Source organism: Pipistrellus hanaki (genome assembly GCF_964339955.1).
Source record: "Pipistrellus hanaki genome assembly, chromosome: 3".
Classification (NCBI taxonomy): domain Eukaryota; kingdom Metazoa; phylum Chordata; class Mammalia; order Chiroptera; family Vespertilionidae; genus Pipistrellus; species Pipistrellus hanaki.
Window position 1 is genome coordinate 98,543,736 of NC_140505.1, and position 22,132 is coordinate 98,565,867.

The following is a 22,132-nucleotide window of genomic DNA, read 5'->3' on the forward strand; positions in this document are numbered from 1 at the left end:
TCCTGAAGACTCACTGATTGTGGCCGACAAATCCCCTGGGTCCTTTTCAGATGATCATATACCAAGTACTATCACCAGACTGGCCATCTGCGCTTGCAAGTCTAGGTCCTTTCAAACCCAGGTTCCCAACAATGGTCATTAGTTCATTTAATAACCATTTACTATGAGGAGACCCATCAGCTCCCATAAAATAAATATACAAACAAATGCCCAAACCCACAAGGTTGGCAGCAGAGGAGAAACCTCACATGGAGAGGCATGGCTGAACTACAAAGAATGTTTTCACAGAGGAAAGGCAACAAAGCAATGTGGCTCCTTAACTAAGGCTGTCTCAGGAACCACAGCCCCCGCCTATGGCCCAAGCTCCCCTGTGTGCAGGGCCTCAGACTCACCTATCCAGCACAGGCCACCCCACCACCCACCACCCCTTAGCAGGTATTCTTGGCTCCTTAGAATCTGAAAGGAAAGGCCTACAAAGAAGGCGTACCTTTTCCCTCCTGTCCCAGCCCACCTTCCAGGTCTCCAGTGCACATCCTGAATGATGGACAGTGACAAAGTTCACACCCTTTGAGAAAAGACCAACCCCTGCTGACAAAGGTGGGACCTTACCCTCCCATCGGCACCCTGCAGTATGTTTCCCACAGAATACAAAAAAAAAAAAAAAAAAAAAAAAAACTCATTCATGGTCACATCCCTGAAGACACAATATGCTGAGGGAGAAATATGTGTTTAAAAGAGGTTGCAAATAAGGGTGTATATGGGCTGCGACAGAAGTGTGGTGGGTTTGCCAAGGAGCAAGCCATCCCTTCCACACCAGGGATCAGGAGGAGTCTGACAGAAGACAGGTCAATGAGTGTACTGAAGGGCAATTGGTATCTGCGGGTACACAGTGGGGGACCTGGCTCCAGGAGAGGAGGGCATGAACAAAGGCCACAGTGTGTCCTTTTCTCCCACAAGTACGGACCCCTAGTTACAGAGACGCTGTCTTACTCACCTGGTAGGGTAATCTGCCCTTATTGGAAACACAACAATATTTACAACATAAATAAACTCAGAAAGAAAAATGAATTTCACTGAAAAATAATCTACAAGAAATACACCTGGGTACATACTCTTAAATTTTTTTAAAAAAATCATTACATACCTATGTCATTTTTCCTTGATATACCACTTTTCTCCGAATTCTGTATTAAAGAAAGAGAGAGAGAGAAAGAGAGAGAAAAGATAAATCTTATCACATAACAAAGCTAACAATACACTGAATGAATACATGTTACACATTAACATTCGGAGGGGGTGGGGTACTGAAGATGAGAGCTTGAAAGTACTTCCCTACAAACAGAGACTAGTATTAGGGAAAGCAATAAGGATGCCCTTCCGTGTGGTGCACAGCCCTCCAGGGGACTGTCTCTTTCACATGTGATCTTGGGCAGTCATTCCATGAAAATTAAAATCAATATGTTAGCTTGTTAACACCAAAAACAATGTGATTTTAATTCTAAACTATGTTTTTCATTTTCAATTCAGTAGTTGTCATAACTTATTTCTTGTTATCTCTGTAAACAGTTGTTTGGGATACAGTCTAAAGACTATTTTGCCCAATTTTAACATTCTAAAGATTTAATGCATAAGACACGCAAGGCAATTAGTTCCTTTGAGATGGCAGCTCCAGCTTCACTTTAAAGTGATTCTATTTCTTTTCTTTTTTTCTTTTCTTTTTTTAACACTTGTAAACTCTAAGCATTACAAACATATTACAGATCATATCAGTTCTTGCAGTGTGTTTCCCATGAAGATGAACATCATTTGGCTTCAGGTGTATTATCAAAAATAGTAACATGTTGTAACCGGTTTGGCTCAGTGGATAGTGTTGGGCTGCAGACTGAAAGGTCCCAGGTTCGATTCCAGTCAAGGGCATGTACCTTCCTTGTGGGCACATCCCCAGTAGGAGGTGTGTAGGAGGCAGCTGATTGATGTTTCTCTCTCATCAGTGTTTCTAACTCTATCCCTTTTCCTTCCTCTCTGTAAAATATTAATAAAATATATTTTTTAAATGTTACCAATGATGTCCTCTCCTGCCTGAGAAGCTACACTGGGCCCTGCAGGTGGACAGCCTGTGGTTCAAGAGAATTCATGAGCACACAAGGGGCATCTGACAGCTGCAGATGCCCTGACAGAAATGTGGCCACAGAAACATTAACAGTAACAAAACATTAACAAAATAGTATCTGAACCTGATACTGGGAAATCAGGAAACGAGCTCTGAAATCATTTCTCTGACAAAATACCAGTCAGCAGCTAAACCTGCCATTTCCATTATATCCTCCAGCAGACAAGGATTTTCTCTCTAGTTGTACTTTTCTACTTCATCCACCATATGCTATAATTATGACAAATGGATAGTGACAAATATCATCCCATTTTCTTCACAGACAGCAACAAGAAATTATCTACAAAATTGGAAACAGCTTAAAAGCTAAGAAACACAGAAATGAATTCTCTTAGACTGTCAAAGGGATCATGACAATAGACAGGGAGGGGAGAGCAGAACACAGAGGAATGTATATCTTTGGTATTATTTTCAGAAATGATCTTTGCCTCAAGAACAGAAATACCACTGAGACAAGCATGGCCCCACAATCATGTTCATTTGCTACACCTCCTGATCAAGTGACACTTTACTTACTCCTGATAAAACACATGTTTTTTTGGAAGAGAAGAGAGAAAAGAAGAAGTAGAAGGAGGACGGGGCGGGGAGGGGGGAGAGGAGAAGGGGAAGTAGAAGAAGGAGGAGGAGGAGAAGGAGGAGGAGGAAGAGGAGGAAGAGATGGAAGAGGAAGAGAAGAAGGGAAAAAAAAAAAGAGAGAGAGAGAGAGACTAAAAAGCTCAACCCACTTCTATAAATATGTGAACCAAAGCCAGGTACCATCATAAGTTAGCATGTGTGGACTCGCTATCTTCCATACTCTAAATGCTACTTGTGGCAAGCAGAATAGCCTGCTCTCAAAGAAGGAACACTGGCCTCTGATCCAGAGTAGCCTCTACACTTCCACCATTGATCTGCTACCCCTTGGCAAGGTGCCTTCTCCTTGGGAGCCACAGCTTTGGCTGCCAGATAAGGCTCATGGAAAACTAGAAATCTTGGATCCAAAAATAGCATTGGAATGGAAAAAGAAGATGAGGTATATACATACAACAGAATACTGTTTAAAACACAAATGCTGACACATGATACAATATGGATGAACCTTGAGGACATTATGTTAAGTGATACCAAAAAAATAATATAGGTGGAACCACTTTAGAATGGAGCCAGAGCCTGGGCCACATGGCCCCAGGGTTAGAGCACTGGCCAGAGTACCACAGGGTCTCAGATTTGATTCCTAGTCAAGGGCACATACCTGGGTTGCAGGTTCAATCCCTGGCCCCAAACAGGGTGTAGACATGAGGCAATCAATCGATGTGCTTCTCTCACATCAATATTCTCTCTCTTTTCCCCCTTCTTTCCTCTCTCTCTCTAACAATCAATAGAAGAAATATCCTCAGGTGAGGCTTAACAAAAATAATAATAATCCTATATAATAAAATCCTAATATGCTAAGTGTCCAGTCATCCAGTAGGCTGTTCAACCAATCAAAGCATAATATGCTAATGATATGCTAAGGTCTCTCAAACATTCCCTAAGATGTGCACTGACCAGCAGGGGGCAGATGCTCCGACCAGTAGGTAAGCTTGCTGCTGGGTTCCGGCTGGGGACTGAGATGGGCAGGACATGCCCCAGAGCCCTCCTGCATCCCCTCCCTGGCTAGCTAACCTCCTATGTCCCTCCCGGTCCTGATCGTGCCTGGTCTGTGCCCTCTTGCAATACGGGACCCCTCACGGGATGTTGGAGAGTTGGGTTTTGGCCCAAAGGTGGAACAACCAGTCACTATGACACGCACTTGCCACCAGGGGGCAGACACTCAATGCAGGAGCTTCCCCATGGTGGTCAGAGCGTTCCCACAGAGGGAACACCAATTAGCCAGAAGCCAGGCTCATGGCTTGAGAGCATAGTGGTGGTAGCGGGAGCCTCTCCTGTCTCCATGACAGTGCTAAGGATGTCTGACAGTCATCAGTCAGTCAAACACCCCCCAAGGGCTCCCAGACTGTGAGAGGGCACAGGCCAGGCTGAGGGAACCTACCCCTGCAGTGCATGAATTTTGTGCACTGGACCTCTAGTAATAATAATAGTAAAATGAAGCTGGAGCTGCCATTCCAGAGGAACTGCCTTGCACCATCATGCCTCAAAACTTGGAATGCTAAAACAGGGCAAAATAACCTTTGGAGTGGGACTAAAGCAACATTATTTAAAAAAAAAAAAAAAATGTTTGCAAAGATAACAAGAAAGCAGATCTTATTACTACTGGACTGGCTATAGACTGAAACTTTAAAATATTCTTTGAATTAACATCACAGAAAAGAATAAAAAAGTAAAAAAATAATAATAATAATAATTAATATCACTATGTAAGCTTATCTGCTCGAATAGAAATACCCTCTATTAATGGACTCTTCGTCTTCTCATCTTCTCATAAATACCCATTGTCTTTGTCTCTTATCAGAACACTATTTGGGTTTTTGCCTAAATCAATGCTTCCCCAACAGCTTATTCTTTTAGATTTCAAGCAAATGCTTGTTGCCTCTCACTTTGCCTTTTATTTTCCAGTTAACCTATCAGTAAGCCAGAAAAAGAAAAAAAAAAAGAAAAGAAAAGCAGGATTCTGCTTAAATGAAGCACCTAGAATAGTCGTATTTATAGAGCAGGAAGTAAAATGATGGTTGTTGGGGCTGGGGAATGGGGGAAAGGGGCATTATTGTTTCCTGGGCACAGAGTTCCAGTCTGCAAGATGAAAGGAGCTCTGCAGATTGCCTACACAACAATGTATGTACTTAATAGTACTGAACTATACACTTTAAATGGTTAATATGGTAAATTTGATGTCATGTGTATTTTACCACAATTTTAAAAACCAGCAGTAAAAGTAATCCAATCATCCAACACTCTCCTTTTACAAATGATAATGGAGGCTCAGGGAAGATGAAGGATTCATTCTAGCTAGGATGAAAATGAACATCACTAGGTAAGGATGAAAATCCAGGCCTTTTGTCTCCTTTCTAATGTTCCTTTCTTACACCCCTCCTCACCATGAAAAATGCACATCCAGCCTGCCTCCAGAGGCATTCTTCAGAAGATGTGCACATTAGAAGCAGACAGATTTCGAGAGTAAGCTAAAAATAATACCTACAACTGATGCAGGATAGTAAGAAACTAGGAAAACTCTTGTCAAGTACAATGGGGAAACTGAGACAGCTAGCTGAACAAACTGGCAGAGCAATTTACAGCCAGATAAGGAGATCACCGGGGCAAAAAGCCTGGGTGCCCAGCAACGTACAAAACTGGCACTGGACCTCGTCCCTAGGGTGGCCTTTCCTCCTTTGACATATCACTGGTCATGAGGTTGAGACTTTCCCTCCCTAGAGATAACATTTGGCTTCAGTTGTATTTCAATTCCAGGTACAGAAAAGCAGCAAAATTATAGAAGCAAAAATAGAATATTGGGGACCAACTACAATTGTAAGAAATATTCATCAGACTCTATTAACCATGACTGTCATGGTCTGAATACAGAAAGCACATCTAACCTGGCTGGCAGTTACACATGGGACCTGGGAGCTCACCTGGCAATGTGGCCCATCCTCCACACCCAGGAGCTACCAATTATCATGTAAAGATGAGCCACCTTGTTGCAGAAACCAGAGCCACCAGCCCTTTGAAGATCCCTGCCCTTTGCATACCTGCTGGCCTTTGCAAATCCTCAGCACGCATTACCTGTAAACTGCCTATTTGGCATACCCTATTGCCAACTTCCCCATGTAATCTTCGTCCCAATATAAGCAACTGGCTTATGGTGGGGGCAGAGCAGATTTTTGTGGATGACCTGCTGCTCCATATTGCTGGCAGTATTGGAATAAATGCGCATACAATCCTGTCTCTGCTGAATTGACTTGAGTAGTGACAGGCAGCCCAGACTCATTGATTGTGCGGTTACAAAACGAGGTGGGTGATGCCAGGACCAGATGCAATGACTAGTAGCTCCCTGCCCTGACACTGACTGATCAGTGGAAATCAGGACCCTGAAAAGGCACCCCTGGAAAAGCTGATAATATTATATTGAGATCCTTCCCTAAGACCTCCCCTAAACTCCCAGCCTTTAAAACCCTCAAAACAAAACAAAACAAAACAAAACAAAAAACAAAAAACAAAAAAAAACAAAAAAACAGTGCTCCCTCTACCTCCAGGGAGCATGCCTGCACCTTTCCCTTCCTCCTCCTCTTCTTCCTCAACTGCCACGCATCCCCTAACTCTAAGGGACCCACAAGACTTGCAACCAGGGGAGCAACGGGCAGCAACAGCTCATCTGGGGCTTACCCTCTGAACCTGTCTCCAAGGCCCCATTTTCTCTGACTTCCCAGTGAGCTAACAGCAGCCTCCCTTGGCTCACTTCTTTCCTGTAATACTTCTAGAGCCAAAGCAGCCGCACCTGTCTCTCTCCCATTGCTTCTTCTATCCTAAGCCCTTTATTGTTTCAATGTCCACAGCTTTAATATAGTTTCTCTCAAAATCACTTGAACTCATATTGTGAAATCTTTCCTGTATAAACTCAAGAACCCGCACACTACCTGCCATCCTTAGGCTGTCCTGCTAAGGCCCAGGTCCCCTTTCCTGTAACAACAATAGTCACCTTCATCAACAAGTCGAAAGATCAACAATATCCTGGCTCAATGATTCCAAGTTGGAATCCCACTGCACTTTCTCCCATCAGAGATCTTTGTGAAACCAAAGAAGAGCAACCAAAATAACAGCTCTCTGTCATCAAGCACTGCTGCACCGATTAGCTGACACAACAGCTAGGAAATGATTATAGCTGTTTCCAGTGGCTTGATTTATAGACAGTAAAAATAAAATATCCAAAAAACCCTTGGATTCAGTGAACTGACATGGAACCAAAATAGTCTTGAGTAAGTTCCCCTTCGAGAAATAAAATTAGACTAAGTGAACCAATTGACAGGACATTCAAAATTCTGTCTCCAATTTCCTTCATGAAAAGGCTTAGTTATTCCTAAGAAAAAAGATAGACATGGTTTATTATCTCTGCTACCATATGCTTCTTCTACTGACTATCAATATCAGTCCAAATGTGCTCACTGCCAATGTTTCATAAGCGTACTGAATTGCTACTCAGATCAGAAGGTCTGTTTCTAACACCTCTACCTCACAGACAGTTCCTTCTCTTGCCAGAATAAGACTAAACCAAAACACCGTTGGTCCAGTTTTACTTTTAATGCACCACAGATTTGATACTTGCAATCCATCTAGATGAGGCTTGGTTTATATATTCTTCATTTTAAAAAAATAAGGCATCCCCAAAAGAATGTAATATGAAATCTTTTAAGAAGGAAAGAAGTAAAATGGCATCTTCTACCCCCATTCACCATCAGCCACCACCGCCCCTGAGATTCTCAGTAAAAATGATGAAGCAGGACGTGTTCATCAGAGCCCTCCATTGTAAGGTGGGCCGTGTTCTTTCTCCCTCCACCACTTACTAGCTCAAGCCTCAGTTTCAACAGGAACTGAGGTTTTTTGGTACAACAGGAACCATAATTACAAGACCTGCTTTATTTAGATTAGATAATGCTAAGCATAGTGTTTGTCCAAAGCAAATGCTCAATAACTGCTAGCTCTCTCACTTTCTATCATTATTGCCTCCTTTATGTAATATCTACTACCACTGTGATAGAAATTAACTGATAAAAGCAGTAATGTCCATGGTTCTTCCTCTTTATTTGTTTAGGTTCCTCTTGAAATATTGCATAGGACATTTCTTGCTGTCATATTAAATGGGGCCTGGCACTGTTGTACATGGTGAACACACACACACACACACACACACACACACACACACACACGCACACACACACCCCTTCATCTTCAAAGAGCTTTTAGAGACAGGCCCTATTATCCAGTCTTACTGAGACTGCTGAGGCACAGAAAGGTCTGAAAAGTTCCACAGCAGGTCAGTGTTGGAGAAGGGATGTGGCCCGTTGCAATATGGTTTCAGTGTCCAGTTCTAACACCTTGTCATATGGAATACAATGTCATGAGTCACCACAGGATATAAGGCCAGGCCAATCTGCAGGCCAAACAGGTACATGGCCACAGCTGAGGCAGCATCCAGGGCCTGGAGCAGAGCCTGGAGGACAGGCTCCCTGGAAGAGGGCAGGTCCCATCCAGAAATCCAGGACAGTGCAGGGGCCAAGTGCTCAGAAGAGAAGCCTGGGCCTAGAGGCCAGGCCCCAGGCAGGACCTCAAGGTACTGATTCTGATTTTCATGTGAAGACACTGGTACCAACCGGTGAACTTCATGTTTTGGGATGGCCCTCGGCCCAGTATGAGCTGGCCTGTGTTCTAGGGCATGTCACCAAGGTGAGCAGTAAAGTGAGGGAAACACAGCAGGCTACTTCTGAGCAGCACTGCAAGGGCAGATAAACTAATGAGAACAACTCCTGTCTCCAAACCATCTACAGACTTTGGTTGACCTTGGGCAAGCTGATTCTTTTCTGTCTCTCACTCTCAGGTGTGCTACAGTAGGCATTTCATCACTGCCTCTCCCCATGGGATTAATGGCTTATTTGGCTCTGTGGCCTTAGCATAGATGGGCTTAATGACATTTTTCAAGGGCTTTTTTGCATGAAAAATGACAATAAGATGGAATACTTTCCCTTCACCTCTGTCCTTAGATTTATATATGTATTTAAGGCAAAGGGGACATATATTTCTTTATTTGAAAGGATTAGGTAAAGCATGTATTTGAAAGTATGATATTTCTAAATTTATTAGATAAAATTTTAGTTCCCTATTAATAAATCTTGGGTAGCACTTTAAATTTATTATAAATGAACCTCATTGTTGCCAAACACACACACACACACACACACACACACACACTTTATAATGCACATGGCTGTGTAATATAAAATTGGTGTGAAAAATTCAAGATTTCATAAAATTTGGATTCTGACTTCACCTCTTAATAGTTATGTGATCTCAGATGAACTACTTAACTTCTCTGAAGGTAAATTTTCTGAGCTTTCCAAAAGAATATCTACTTTGCTGTGCAGTACAAGATCATTGAGAAGACTAAATTAAATTAAATGTCTGAAAATGTTTAATTAACTATAAAGAATCTTAAGAAATTATTAATTATTATTATTATTATCCCCCCCCCATGTAGGAATCCCATGGTATAGCTAGAACATTCTATTTTAAAATGCTTTTATACTAATTGTGTGTGGGGGGGGGGGGGGGAAATAGAGTCACTTGAGCCTTAATTAATGGACAAAAACAACTCGTATGTATTGTTTCTCCTTCTCATGTGCTAAAACTACTCTTGTATAAAGCCCACATGGTAAAATTTAGATGAGGTTCTGGAACAAAATCAATGATGAAATTATGACAAAGCAACAGCTCAGAGACTGGGTGAGTGCTGTGCCCTCTCCATCGGGGCCCAGATCTCAGTTCCTGGTTCTGACTGAGCATGGACTCTCCATCTCTCAGCTGTCCCCGATGCCCTCTACTGGTGCTGCCTTCAAGGTGAGGGACCCTGGAAACACAGCACAGTCCTTTCACAGACTGGGAAAATTAAACCCAAGGTTAAGAGGTGCTACAACTGGAGAAAACCATCAGATCCAAGCAAGATTTATAAAATGTCTAACTTCACATCAGAACATCTTCTTCCTTATGAAGAAATCTGAAACCTAGTGGATGTGCTTTAACTATAGGAGAACGTTCTTAAAACCCAGCCTATCTATTGGTTATTGCTAGAAATTCAAAATCTATGTTGACCAAAATTTCATAAATGTGTAAAAAAAAAAAAAAAGAAAAGAAAAAGAAATAAAGATAAAAGAAAGAAAAAGAAACTTCACTGAAAGAAAAAGAAATCGCAAATGGGAAGGATAGATTTGATCATTAGAATCAGTACCTTAGATGGTGTGACCTCCTTTACATCTTTAGAAGCCAATGCAAAAGCTGGAAAAAAAGGAAACATTTTTATATTAAAATTGGCCATTAAAATTTATTCTCACATAGAACAGTTTTGCTTAAAATAAAAAAGATATAAGATATATTTTGCTCATTTTTAAAAGCAGCTGCATTGCCACAAGCCAGTATCATTTGCTGCCTTCATATCCAGACCTAAAATTATTTATCAGTGAAAGCCAACAAACACTCAGGCTACAAAACTAAAGAAATACTCCATCAGAGAAATTAGAACCTGTGTATACCATTGATGTTTGTAGATATAAATCACAAAATAAATCCACACAGAATACAATTTTCTTTGAAACCTCAACTATGGTGCCATATGGTAAACAAACAAAAAAACTTTCACGGCCAAAAGTTCTTCTTAAAAAACAGGGTTACCGAGCCATACGATAGCTAGGAAAGGATCAGGCCCCGGGGCGTGCAGCCTAAGCCACCAGCAGCAGGTGTGGGGAAGACAACATATCCGCTGGCCTGGGCTGGGGAGCTTTTTATTTATTATGTTTGGGAGAAGAAAGATCTACATTGTTTTTAAAGAATTTTCAAAGAATATGAAAGAGGTGGAAAGGTGATGGGGGCAGTTCTAGGATAGGTGAACAGCCTGTAAGGAACAAATGTTTACTACTTTGATTGGCGGTGGGCAACAGTCCTGAAGGTTCCTGGATAGGCAGTGGTGTCTGCTGTCACTAATAGTGGCTGAGGTGGATTCAGAGCTCCAACAGACGTTCAGGAAGGTGAGCAGTCTACTGACCAACAGCTAATAACTGCTCAAATACTCTATTCTCTTCCTCTCACTCACTTGCCACTGTAATTTAGCTTAGGACACCTCAGGTATTTTGTGTGTGTGTGTGTGTGTGTGTGTGTGTGTGTGTGTGTGTGTGTTATTTCTTAAGCAAAGGGGAATGCCTAAGCATCTGGAAATCCATACTCTCACAATCACTGCCAGAACCTGTCGCCAACAGAGCTAAATGTGGCACCAGCTTCCCATCTCAGGGATCGCGGGGTAAAAGTGTGGTGCAGACACTGCTGCTACATTCGGGACACTTAAAGGAACCCTACTGAAGCCATGGGGCCAGGGAAGTGGGAGGAATTAAAATCATTCCCCTTTTAGAGTGATTTAATGTTTTGAGTCACAGCCCATTTATAAAGATATCCCTAGAGACACATCTAGGCTCTACATTAAAAGTAATCCTATATAATAAGTGGCTAATATGTAAGTCAACCAAATGGCGGGACGATTGTCACTATGGTGCATACTGACCACTTGGGGGCAGACGCTCAACGCAGGAGCTGCCCCCCAGTGGTCAGTGTGCTCCCACAGGGGGTGCTGCTCAACCAGAAGCCAGGTTCACAGCTGCCAAGCTCAGCGGTAGTGGGGGCAGCCTCTCCCACCTCCGCTACAGCACTAACATCCACCGAGGGGTCCCAGGCCAGAGTGAGGAACCCCACCACCACCACAGTGCACAAATGTCAGTGATAATGATAATAATAATAGTAATACTTTGAAAATGTAAATCAAAACAATAAACCAAACAAAAAGGTGAACTGGGCAAAAAATAATCCTAATTTTACAGTGCATTTCTCAAAAGCATTTCACAGTTTGCTTTCTCCAATTAGCATTCCCAGGAAAAATGGGCAATGCCACGGAGCAAGAATTTACTTCAAGGATAGAATAGGCAATTCCACGGGCAGTAATGCAGCACAGGGCATGTGGGCAGTGGGGCTCCCAGGTGACAGAGCAGGAGAGGACTTTACCCATTCAGGTGCTTCTCAGCCCCACCCCATACATCACAGCCTCTGACTCTCTCCATTAACATTTGCTCAAGGGAAATAATCTAAAACATAGTCATACTAAAAAGCCAATCACGAAGGTGGTTTGATCATTTCTATTTCCAAATGACATTTCAAAAGGCAGAATGAAATTGAAATGTAAGCGAAATAAACCTCTATGTGTGAAATTAAGATAATAGCAGATTCTACAGGAAGCTTCCTTGAGACCACTTTTATAAATAGCCAATTCCCAACTCCACCCCCTGGCCTCCCCTCTCCCCTCCTTGGCTTTTTTACAGAGCACGTACTGCCACTGACATTTATATGCTTATTTGTTCATTGCTTGTCTTATATATTAGTTCATTGTAAGCTCCATGAAGGCAGGAATGTGGTTTTATTTACTGTTTGCCCACGAACCTAGGGCACAGACAGCACACACAAGAAGATCAATTGATATTTATTTAATGAGTGCTAAATATGAATAAATGAATGAATGAGTGAATGCAATCTCCATGAAGGCCCTGGAGTCATTTATTCTTTACGGGCTGTCTGTTCCTTACACTAGACAGCATTCTACCCAGTGGAATGTAATAGTTTAGTGCCCCAACCTTAATTTATCTTCACTCGGATCTGGCCTATTTTCTCACTTTTACACACACACACACACACACACACACAGTCCAAATCACTCATTAAGTTCTAAGAAGAAAGGAAAGATTTAACACCAAATACTCTTTAACCATTTAAATTTTGCTTCTAGGTATTAAATTTTTTCAGTGGGGATGAGGGGATTAATATGGGTAATATATCTCCAACCTACTATGCACATTTACAACCCTCAAGAAGAATCAAATATAGAATTAGTAATACTAGTAAACATCAGACAGGGAGGTCACAACATGTTAACCTCACTCAGCAAAAATATTCAAATTTTAGAAAATAGGATATTTCAACAACTTGCAGGCTATAAAAACTGTGGTCAATCTAATACATGACTTTGATGGTAAAATACGCATCTGCCAACCCCATCAATTCCATGTCAAACATGGACAGTCAAAGAGCTCTGTGGGCTGGAGTTTACTCTTCTATAAGAAAAATAATATCAACTGAACAGTGGCTCGTCCTATCTAATAAAGAGAGAATATGAAAATTGACCATAACTCTGCAACAAAGATGGTGGCGCCCACAGCCAATAAGGAGGGAATATGCAAATTAAGGGTCACTCTACAGCAAAGATGGCAGCAGCCAGGCCGAGATGCTTACATCGACGCCATGGCGACAAAGCCTTGCATTCCACCCGGCTCTGGCCACTCGGGGCCTGTGGGAAGCATGCATGGAGAGCCTCCAGGCGGGTAAGGAGGCCGGCGGAGGGCGACCTGTACTCCCCACATGGCAGTGGTGGCAGCCATGAGTGTATCAAGCAGAGCCTGCGGCCAAGCTGAAGCAGCGCCTACAGGCCAACAACACCGAGGAGTGGCTGCGCAAGTCCTGCCTCCTGGCCCTGAAGGTGCAGGATCACAGGGACAGCCAAGGTGGCAGGCCAGATTGACGTCTTCCTGACCGCACCATGGTGCAAACATCCTCTCTTCCACCCCCAGCCTGCAAATGTCCCCCAGTGCGCTGTTACCCACGCACGCCTGCAACAGTCCTGGACCGTGACGCATGCAGGTCTTACCCCTCCCCCACTCCTCTGCCGCACTTCCATCAGCCCCAGCATGCCTCTCTCCCCGATTGGACATGTGCACGTCCCCTCTGGCACGCTCACATCGTTTGGAGAGTGTCTGGGTGTTCTGGGTGGTGAGGGTTGGCGCCAGTGAGATGACAGTGAGAGGGTGGAGTGGTGATGCCCTGCTCCCGTGGAGGCCAGTGCAGCGATGAGATCACCTCCGTGGGGCTAATGCAGGTGCTGAGGCGGGAGCAGGTGCGGACAGACACACCTGGGGGCGCGGGCAGCCCTCGCTGAGGTGCCTTGGGTCAGCGTTCAAGATCGGGACACAGAGGAGGCGAGGAGGTCCGTCCTCTCAGTGAAACGGTGGGATAGTCAGGGCGACTGCAGAGGAGGAATGTGCACTTTGGGAGCCGGCACCCCTGAGCGAAGGCTGCCCTGACTGAGCCTCACTCTCTTGGGGCCTAGTGCACTCCTGCCGGGCAGCTGGTGACAGGACATGCTTTTTCGAGTTAACAAGAGAAAACATTGATTCTCCTGCTGCCTGTGAAGGTGGAAAGTGGAGTGGGGAGACATGTGGGGAGTGAGCGAGGTTCCCTGTCTGGGGGTTCCAGATCCTCAATTGGTTCCATTCACTGCTGACTAGAGATGTACAGGGTATCCCCCCAAAATCTATACACACTTTGAATACCTACTCATTCCAATGGGTTTAAGCATGAAAAGAAATAAACCACAATGAAGCTGTCATCTGTTAAAAGTGCAGGCACAAACCGGCAGTCAGACATTTTCCAAGGGGTCCCGGATTGGAGATGGTGCAGGCCGAACTTAGGGGTCCCCCTTAGGGCCGAATTTCGCTCACCAGGCCTCTAGTCATCTAATAACCAGCACTAGTCTCATTCACTGTCTGCAAGGTCAGATGGCTATGTCAACACAGAAGCCCTTTAGAATGTAGACTCTACTAAAGAAAAATATCTTTACTTGGTGGTACTAGTTCTGAAAATGACTAATACATCACCTTTCATAAATAAGCAGCTAATATTGTTTGATGATGTTAGTTTCAATTACGAATTACATAAAGAGAGACAATTCCTAATAAATCAAGTGAATTCCACAAATCATTCTCAAGACTCCATGCCTTTATTCAGATAAGGCTGATGAGAGGGCAAACATTTTCATTCTCTCCAAAAATACACAGGCCTACAGTTAAATATTCTGAAAAACAAAAACCAAAAAGTCATGAAAGTTGCCATTTCCCTCCATCATTCTGCTGTGAAATTAAGAACTTTAGAGTACTTTCAGGCATAAGATCAAATCACATTGCAAAATCATCACTATTAGATGAATGTGAAAAAATACTAATTGGTTTTATCTTTGTTTCCATAATCTAAATTAAACAAAGAACTCATCAAAGAACAAAATGCATTTGGAAGACAGAATACACTATACCATTATTAAACACGGTCTTATAAGATGATGAATCATTTATATAATTCCCACAATGAAATCTACAGCTGGAGGAAATGAAGGAGAAACGTACCAATAGAGGAAGAAAGTGAGAAAAAGTAGCAAGGGAGAAATCATCTGGCACCTCAGATACCTCAAACCAGAGCTCAGGGTTGCAGTTTAACACCCTCTGCCTGGGATGGGGGAGCAGGAAGAGGAAAGTGCCAGGAGCCCAGCAAAGAAGGGGCACCCTGGGGGCTGTGAGTGTGTGTCTGTGTGTGTGTGTGTGTGTGTGTGAGAGAGAGAGAGAGAGAGAGAGCGAGAGAGAGAGAGAGAGAGAGAGAGAGAGAGAGAGAGTGAGAGAGAGAGAGCGAGAGAGAGAGAGAGATGGTTGGCCTCACAAAATTCCTGATTCAATGGGGGAAAATATTCTAAAAAGCCTGGCCTGAAGGCACAGTACAGTAGGAGAAATACTGCAAGATTACTCATGTTATTTTTTTAATATATTTTATTGATTTTCCACAGAGAGAAAGGGAGAGTGATAGAGAGCTAGAAACGTCGATGAGAGAGAAACATCGACCAGCCGCCTCCTGCACACCCCCTACCGGAAATGTGCCCACAACCAAGGTACATGCCCTTGACTGGAATCGAACCTGGGACCTTTCAGAGATGCTCTATCCACTGAGCCAAACCGGTTTCGGCACTCATGTTCTTATATGTCAAACTGCTCTTTAAAAGTAATTTTCCCTTTACAATTTCCGACATGAATTTCTGTGAATTGCTACAGGGAACTATATGTAAAGTGCAAATCAGGGCAAAGAAGTAAGACTCTTTATAACTTTAAATAATTCAAGCCAACAAATGTGTTAGCACACCCATCCTGAGAAATAAATCAGTATTTTACAACGAACCTGGGACAAAGATTTATTGGGCTCCGGAGAGGAATTAATTGCACTGCATTTAACCAACACGAATCAACTATCTCTTCTTGTTCCTGGGAGAGAGCACAGGACCCCAAGCCCATGCAGGAGAGATGAGTGTTCCTCCTAACTCCTTGCTCTGTTTTGTTCCTATTCCCCAATCTGTCTCCCAAACTCTCCAACTAGCATCTATCACAGAAACCAAATGAAAATCAAATAAATAAATAAATAAATAAAAACACCTCCAGCGTGCTGCCAGGATTGAGTGAAGGATGGCTGAGCATGGATGCCAAGCCCAGTGGGTAATGACAGCCTTGCTGCTGGTGGTGAAGATGGTAACACACTATCAGTCTGGGCGTGTCTAGGTGTGGGTGTGCCCTGCAGACAAGTCAAGAGGAGGAAGAAAACCACATGCCCCTGGATCTGCCATCAGGACCTGCTCACAGCACACCCAGAAGCTGGCAGTGGGTCCTGTCCCTCCTCTTTCCCCTGCTCCTCCCCCCTCCCCCCAAGGCTCAGGGTTGCACACTTAACACACAGTGAGCGGCAGCCTTTGGGGCTTTACTTTCCTGTGACCTACTTATAAAACATCTCACCCAGCACATCTCCGCCCCCACAGTTCCTTGGAGCTTTCCGGGACTCATTCCAGGTCTTCCAAAGGGGGCAGTAAGCTCTAGGATGCACAGTCTTCAGCCCATTTATTTGGTTCTAATTACCTGCTTTGAAGATAATCCATGGCAGCAGAGGGAGCAGAAACAAACAAACTCTAGCTCAGCCGCAGTGGGCAGAACCTGCCCTTCCTTCATCCTCAGACGAATCCACAGTCCCTGAGCTTGTAGGTGTACTGGGTAGCAGCTCCATCCATCCATCCATGCCCAAGCACGGGATGGAGCACCCTGTCACTCGCCATGGGCTGGGGACAGAACCACCGCAGGCAGTGGCTGAGGGTCACATGGTTTAGCATGTGTGCTGCATTTGCAAAGTGCTCTGGGTGATAGCAGCTATTATCATTCTCATTATGAATTTATATTTTCAACCGTTCAACAGAAAATTAAAAAGTAGCCACGTGGGCATTCTAAGCCACACATGATGCTGGGAGTAGAGAAGAGAAGGGATAAGCACATCCCCAGGGAACTGGTGGTTTAACAGGAGACAAGCCCCTCCATCAATACCAAGCACAGAAGTGTGGCTCTGGTGGCAGTTGTCCTGATGGCAGCATAGGAAGCACCTGGGGTGGAGAGAGGGCACCTCACCCAAGCAGGGTGGCAGAGGTAACAGAGGCTTCTGGACTGGGAAGCTCAGGACTTAAGAAAGTAACGTCCAGGACACAGAGACTTCAAGGACAAGAGCAAGGAGGCCTGGAAACAGGCTTCTTTCTGCACACCAAGCACTGCCAACAGTCTGGTGTTTCCAGAGCATGGACACCTTGGGGAGGGAGTGGCTGGGCCTGGACGAGTGAGGCTGGAGATGGCAGGGCCATGTCACAAAGGGGATTGGTGCTGGGGAGTCTGGTTGTATTCTGAGCACCACGGAAGCTTTTTAAGAACGCAAGTGCTGTGTTGAAACGTGCCTTAGACAGCTCTCTAGAGGTGCTATGTGGGTGCCCATGGGAGGACATAAAAAGACACAAATACACCATCTGGGAAGCTAATTGAGCCAGGCAGTGAGAGAGAAGGGACTGACTTAAAGTGAGGCAGTGCCTGGGCACAGTAGGATTGTGAGCAAGAGCAGGTGTTGGGGATACTAAAGAAGAGAACGGACAGGCTTAGAGACAAGATCCTAGGAGTGGATATGGGCGGTTAAGGGAGAGTCCACCAGGATGGTGAGAGAGATGTGAGCATAGGTGATTCCTACGTACAATGGGAAGACACCAAAGCACAGGAGCCTTCAGCTCCAGGCTGCTGCACCATGAGGTCACTCATCAGAGTCACATGCCACCTGGGATCCAATCCAGGTTCTGCTGCTTAATAGCTAAGCAACATGGGACCAGTGACTTGGCCTCTCGAAGCCTCTGCCTCCCTTTCTGTAAGGGGGGAGGGAGGATAGGGGGTCAAACAAGAATGAAATAGGTTAGCACATGTTCAAGTTCAGCGCAGGATCTGTCCTATGGGAAAAGCCACTGAGCCTTTTGCTCAGGTGCCAACAGCAAACTCTTAGGAAAAGGGATGTGTTGGATTGGGGGCGATGCCAGCACAATTCTGCTACCAGGCAGAGAACTGGACAACATTCAGGGTCAGGGGACCCTTTGCCCATTCCATGGGTTCTACCACACTCACAGGGACTCAGCCTTTTCAGAGAAGGAGTGAGGGGAGGCCTGGCTCCCTCCCAAGGACAGCAAAGAGTGTACAGACATGGCATCCATCACCTTCTGAGACCACTGCCTACCCCAACTTGAAACACATCTGAAACACATCTCCTGTTTTATGGAAGAAGTCAGAGGGGGAAAATCACTTGGTGACAAAGTTTGCCAGGATCCATAGAGTCTATGTTCCATAGGGCAAACATAATTACAGGAAGGACAGGAAATAGGAAGCAAATACATAGGAAATAACCATCTATTTTAGAAAGAAAAAGTTCATTTGTTTCTTTGAGTCATATCTCATTTATACAAATGATATAAGAACTCATGTGCCACTCAGGATATGAAAAGAAGAAAATCCAACTCAAACGGAGTTTTAGGGGAGATTCACAGCAGGCTGAGTTATAGGTAAGGGGCAGAGGAGTCCCAGGCCAGACAGCCTGCTCCAGAGCACACAAAGGAGGTCCAAGAGAGCAAAGAGAAAAACACAGCACTTTGTATAATTCCTTCACATTGCAGGAATATTATTGAACCATTATCTGTCATGCTAACTTATAAAAACACAATCTATACTTAAATTTGGTTACCTTATTTTGACATATAAAAAAGTAGGTTTTAAATACTCCCATCAGGACCACTGACTCCACAGTACCCAGTCTATGACACTCTAATGCCTAAAGGAACTTATTTGTCTGATGTCCAAAAATCTTTGCTGTAACAACCCACTACCTAGTTTTAGAGACTTATGACCCACACATGATATTCCCTCCAGAAGTACTTGAAAATCTGCCAAACGATGCTGGAACCAGAGAAAGTCCTCTTAGTTTGAATTTCAGGGGTTCTGTTTTTTTTGTTTGGTTGGTTGGTTTTTTCCCCCCAGTAGGCAAAATGCCTGACTTCTGAGTATTGAGCCTCGATTCCACATGTTGCTGTCTCCAAAACAACTCCTACTACCATTTAAGACAAAGCCACTAGCAGTCATCTAGTTTACTTACTTGGGCCTACATAGCCCAGGCAAGGTTCCTGCACCTGCCAGAATATACAGTTCACCTGCGGCCTTGCTGGAAATGCAAATCCACAGGCCTCATTTCAGATCTTTTGAATCAGAAAGATCTGGAACCCAGGAATCTATATTTTACAGGGGACCCTGAGGGGACTCTTTAGGACACTGAGGTGATTCTTGTGTGTGCGAAAGGTTGACACGCACTGGGATGAACAGCTGAACAGGTCCCTAAGGGAAATGATTTGGGCTGTTTTCACAACAAGCCCTGGACATTTTTCCGTACCTGCATTTCCTCCCTTTATTTCATAAATGAAAAAGCAAGCTTCTACATCAATACCCTCAGGATCTCGAGAAGATAAATGAAATGTGATGTGTAAAGAGCCTTGAGTTCCTCACAGGAAGCAATGATGTAAACTAAATCATAACACCTTTTCAGATCATAAAATATTCTTTTAGAAGCAAAAATAAGTCACTGCCCTGTGGGGAAAAGTCACTGCTGCACTTAAATATACTCAAAACTTATTTGATGATACTTTTATATGCATTTTTTTTCCCTAAACCTGTAATTTTACATAATACAGATAAAGACTTTCCTCTCCAACTCCTACCAAATTTTTTGGTGCACATACATTTTGAATAAAGGCTTAAATAAATCAACTTCTCAATCAAGACTCTCCTCTATTAAAAAAAAAAAAAAATCTATTCAAATTACCCCGAAATCATCTCTCTCCGCCAATCTCTTCTCTGAGTTCCAGACCCACAGATCTAACTGCCCATCTGACATGGTACCTGAACATCTCACACACACCCATAACTTGTCCAAGCTGCGTTCATCATCCTCACCACCCCTAAAAGTAAATTTTAGAAAAATGAGTAGTGACAAAAAAAAACCCTGTAACTTACAAGTGATTAAAGTGATAAATTTTATTTATACATTAACTATAATAAATTTATTTATTTTTTAATCCAGTCCTTCTCCAGCAGTGCCAGTAGCAGTAAACAGCACCCCTCTGTGCCCGTGGCTCAGGACAGAAACCTTTGACTCCTCCCTGACCCCACTCTTTCAGTAGGTGGCTATCCCTGTACCCGCTGCACTATCAATCACTGTATCTTAGCGAGTCTTAACCATCTCCCGGGTGGCTGAGTCTAGCAGCCTCCTCATTGGTTCTCCACATCCACATCAGCCACCACCACCCCCAAATCCCTGTTCTACAAGCCAACCAGAGGACCTTCTTACAAGGGAAGTCAAATGTGTCACTCCCTATGACAGCCCTTCAGCAACTTCCCTTTGCTCTAGGCTAGGGACACAGCCCAAAATGCTCACCCTGGTCTCCAAGACCCTGCAGAACCAGTTCCCTACTGGTCTTCCCAGCTTCTCCAGACCAGTCCCTTCTCACCCCATTCCTCTGGCACCCCCCCTCCCCCCCTACCTGACCTGCTCCCTTCTGCCCTCCACTGACTACTGCTCCCCCTTCAGTTCTGAGTTCTCCAGGAAGCCTTTCTTGAGCCCCTCCTCCAAGGTTTCTCAATGGCACTACTGACACTTTGGACCAGATAGCTGATTCTTTGGGGGAGGGGTGTCCTCTGCATTGCTCAACAACACCCAACTCCAGATGCCAGTAGGACTCCTTGACAAACCACCCCATGATAGCCCCAAAGTCTCTAGGCAAGGACAAGCATTCCGGGACCACCCCACCATCTCCATCCCTGTTGAGAACCACTGATGTACCTAGACTCCCTGCTAAAGCCACACATCTCCCTGAATGAAGATACACAGCACTGGGTACAGCTGCAATTACCTAGTTTCCAGCAAAATACTAACTAATGTCACCTTCCCTTTAAGACTCCGAGCTCCATGAGGCCGGAGAGGAACTAGATCTGTCTTCTTTCTGCAATATCCCCCAATCCTTGATACATAGTAGATATTCAACCCTTTTTTGAATAAATAGAAGAAACTTTGAGTACAAAGTTTCCTACTATTTTAGTACTACTTTTAAATTGTTAACCTTCAGTAGTCCAAATCAGAACCTACACTGAATCGGGTTTCTTTAAGAGGGCTTGGTGAACAGTGCTTTGAAATAGGGTATTAAAGAAGCCTCTGGATCAATGATGGGTCTGATGAATCCCAGCACTCACTTTTCCTTTCTTTTGGGAGAGATGGAATTAACACTCCTATATATAATTCTTAAGCAAGAATCTGTGCAACAACAAAAATGGATCACACTTAATGCTACGGAGGCAAAACTTGTAACATTTGCCAATTCCCCATAGTAATCCCTTTGTGTCTAGATATTATGCTTGCTTTACTAGTATGTGTTCCTAATGAGAAAATATAAACTCAGCCCTGTGTGTTCTGAATGAGGTCAGTTATAGAGACTTGATCAAGTTGTATGCCCGCAAATGTGCCAAAAAGGAAGATAACAAAAAGTCTCAACACCTCCTCCCCACTCCACCCCCATTTGAAAAAGGCACTTTCCACCTCCCATCCACTGCCCCCCAGCCCTAGCCCAAAGAGCTTGAGTACTGGCTGTAGGCAAACTCCCTGGGGTCAAGTTCATGACCAAGGGGGCCGGGACAACTTGGGAGTCCTAGGCTACCCAGACAACAACAAATCCATCCAGATTGCTAAACTTTGTGTCAGTAATGTCTGTGTGTTGCCTTAGAAATAAAAGATGTTAAAAATCAAAAATTTAAAAACGCCCCCCAAAAAAACAGTTAGGTCTGATACTTGATGTTCTAAATGTCTGGCTCACTGCAGTAAAAAGGACCTGAGCAAAATCTGGCTCAGAATAAAAATTATCCTTAATTTTGGCAGGTACTAAGACATACAATCTTGACCCATACAGAGCAGAAACAGAGATAAGAAAGACATTCTATTACTTGGTACACAGAA

At 43.9% G+C, this 22,132-nt stretch overlaps 1 protein-coding gene and 1 long non-coding RNA gene across 4 annotated transcripts in view; both read right to left on the reverse strand.

Annotated features, from left to right (window-relative positions):
• Nucleotides 1–22,132, reverse strand: part of LOC311619937 — a 342,372-nt gene that overhangs the window by 116,467 nt on the left and 203,773 nt on the right. The gene's annotated exons all lie outside the window — the stretch shown is intronic.
• Nucleotides 1–22,132, reverse strand: part of B3GLCT (beta 3-glucosyltransferase) — a 142,292-nt gene that overhangs the window by 116,467 nt on the left and 3,693 nt on the right. For 2 of the 3 annotated variants that reach the window (XM_084878582.1, XM_084878580.1), the window contains exons 2-3: nt 10,080–10,126; nt 1,145–1,184 (exon numbers count right to left, since the gene is read on the reverse strand). The exons of the other annotated variant lie outside the window; for it this stretch is intronic. In XM_084878582.1, coding sequence (XP_084734708.1) covers nt 1,145–1,184; nt 10,080–10,126 — 87 coding nt within the window. The remainder of the gene's footprint in view (nt 1–1,144; nt 1,185–10,079; nt 10,127–22,132) is intronic. 3 annotated transcript variants of the gene reach the window in all.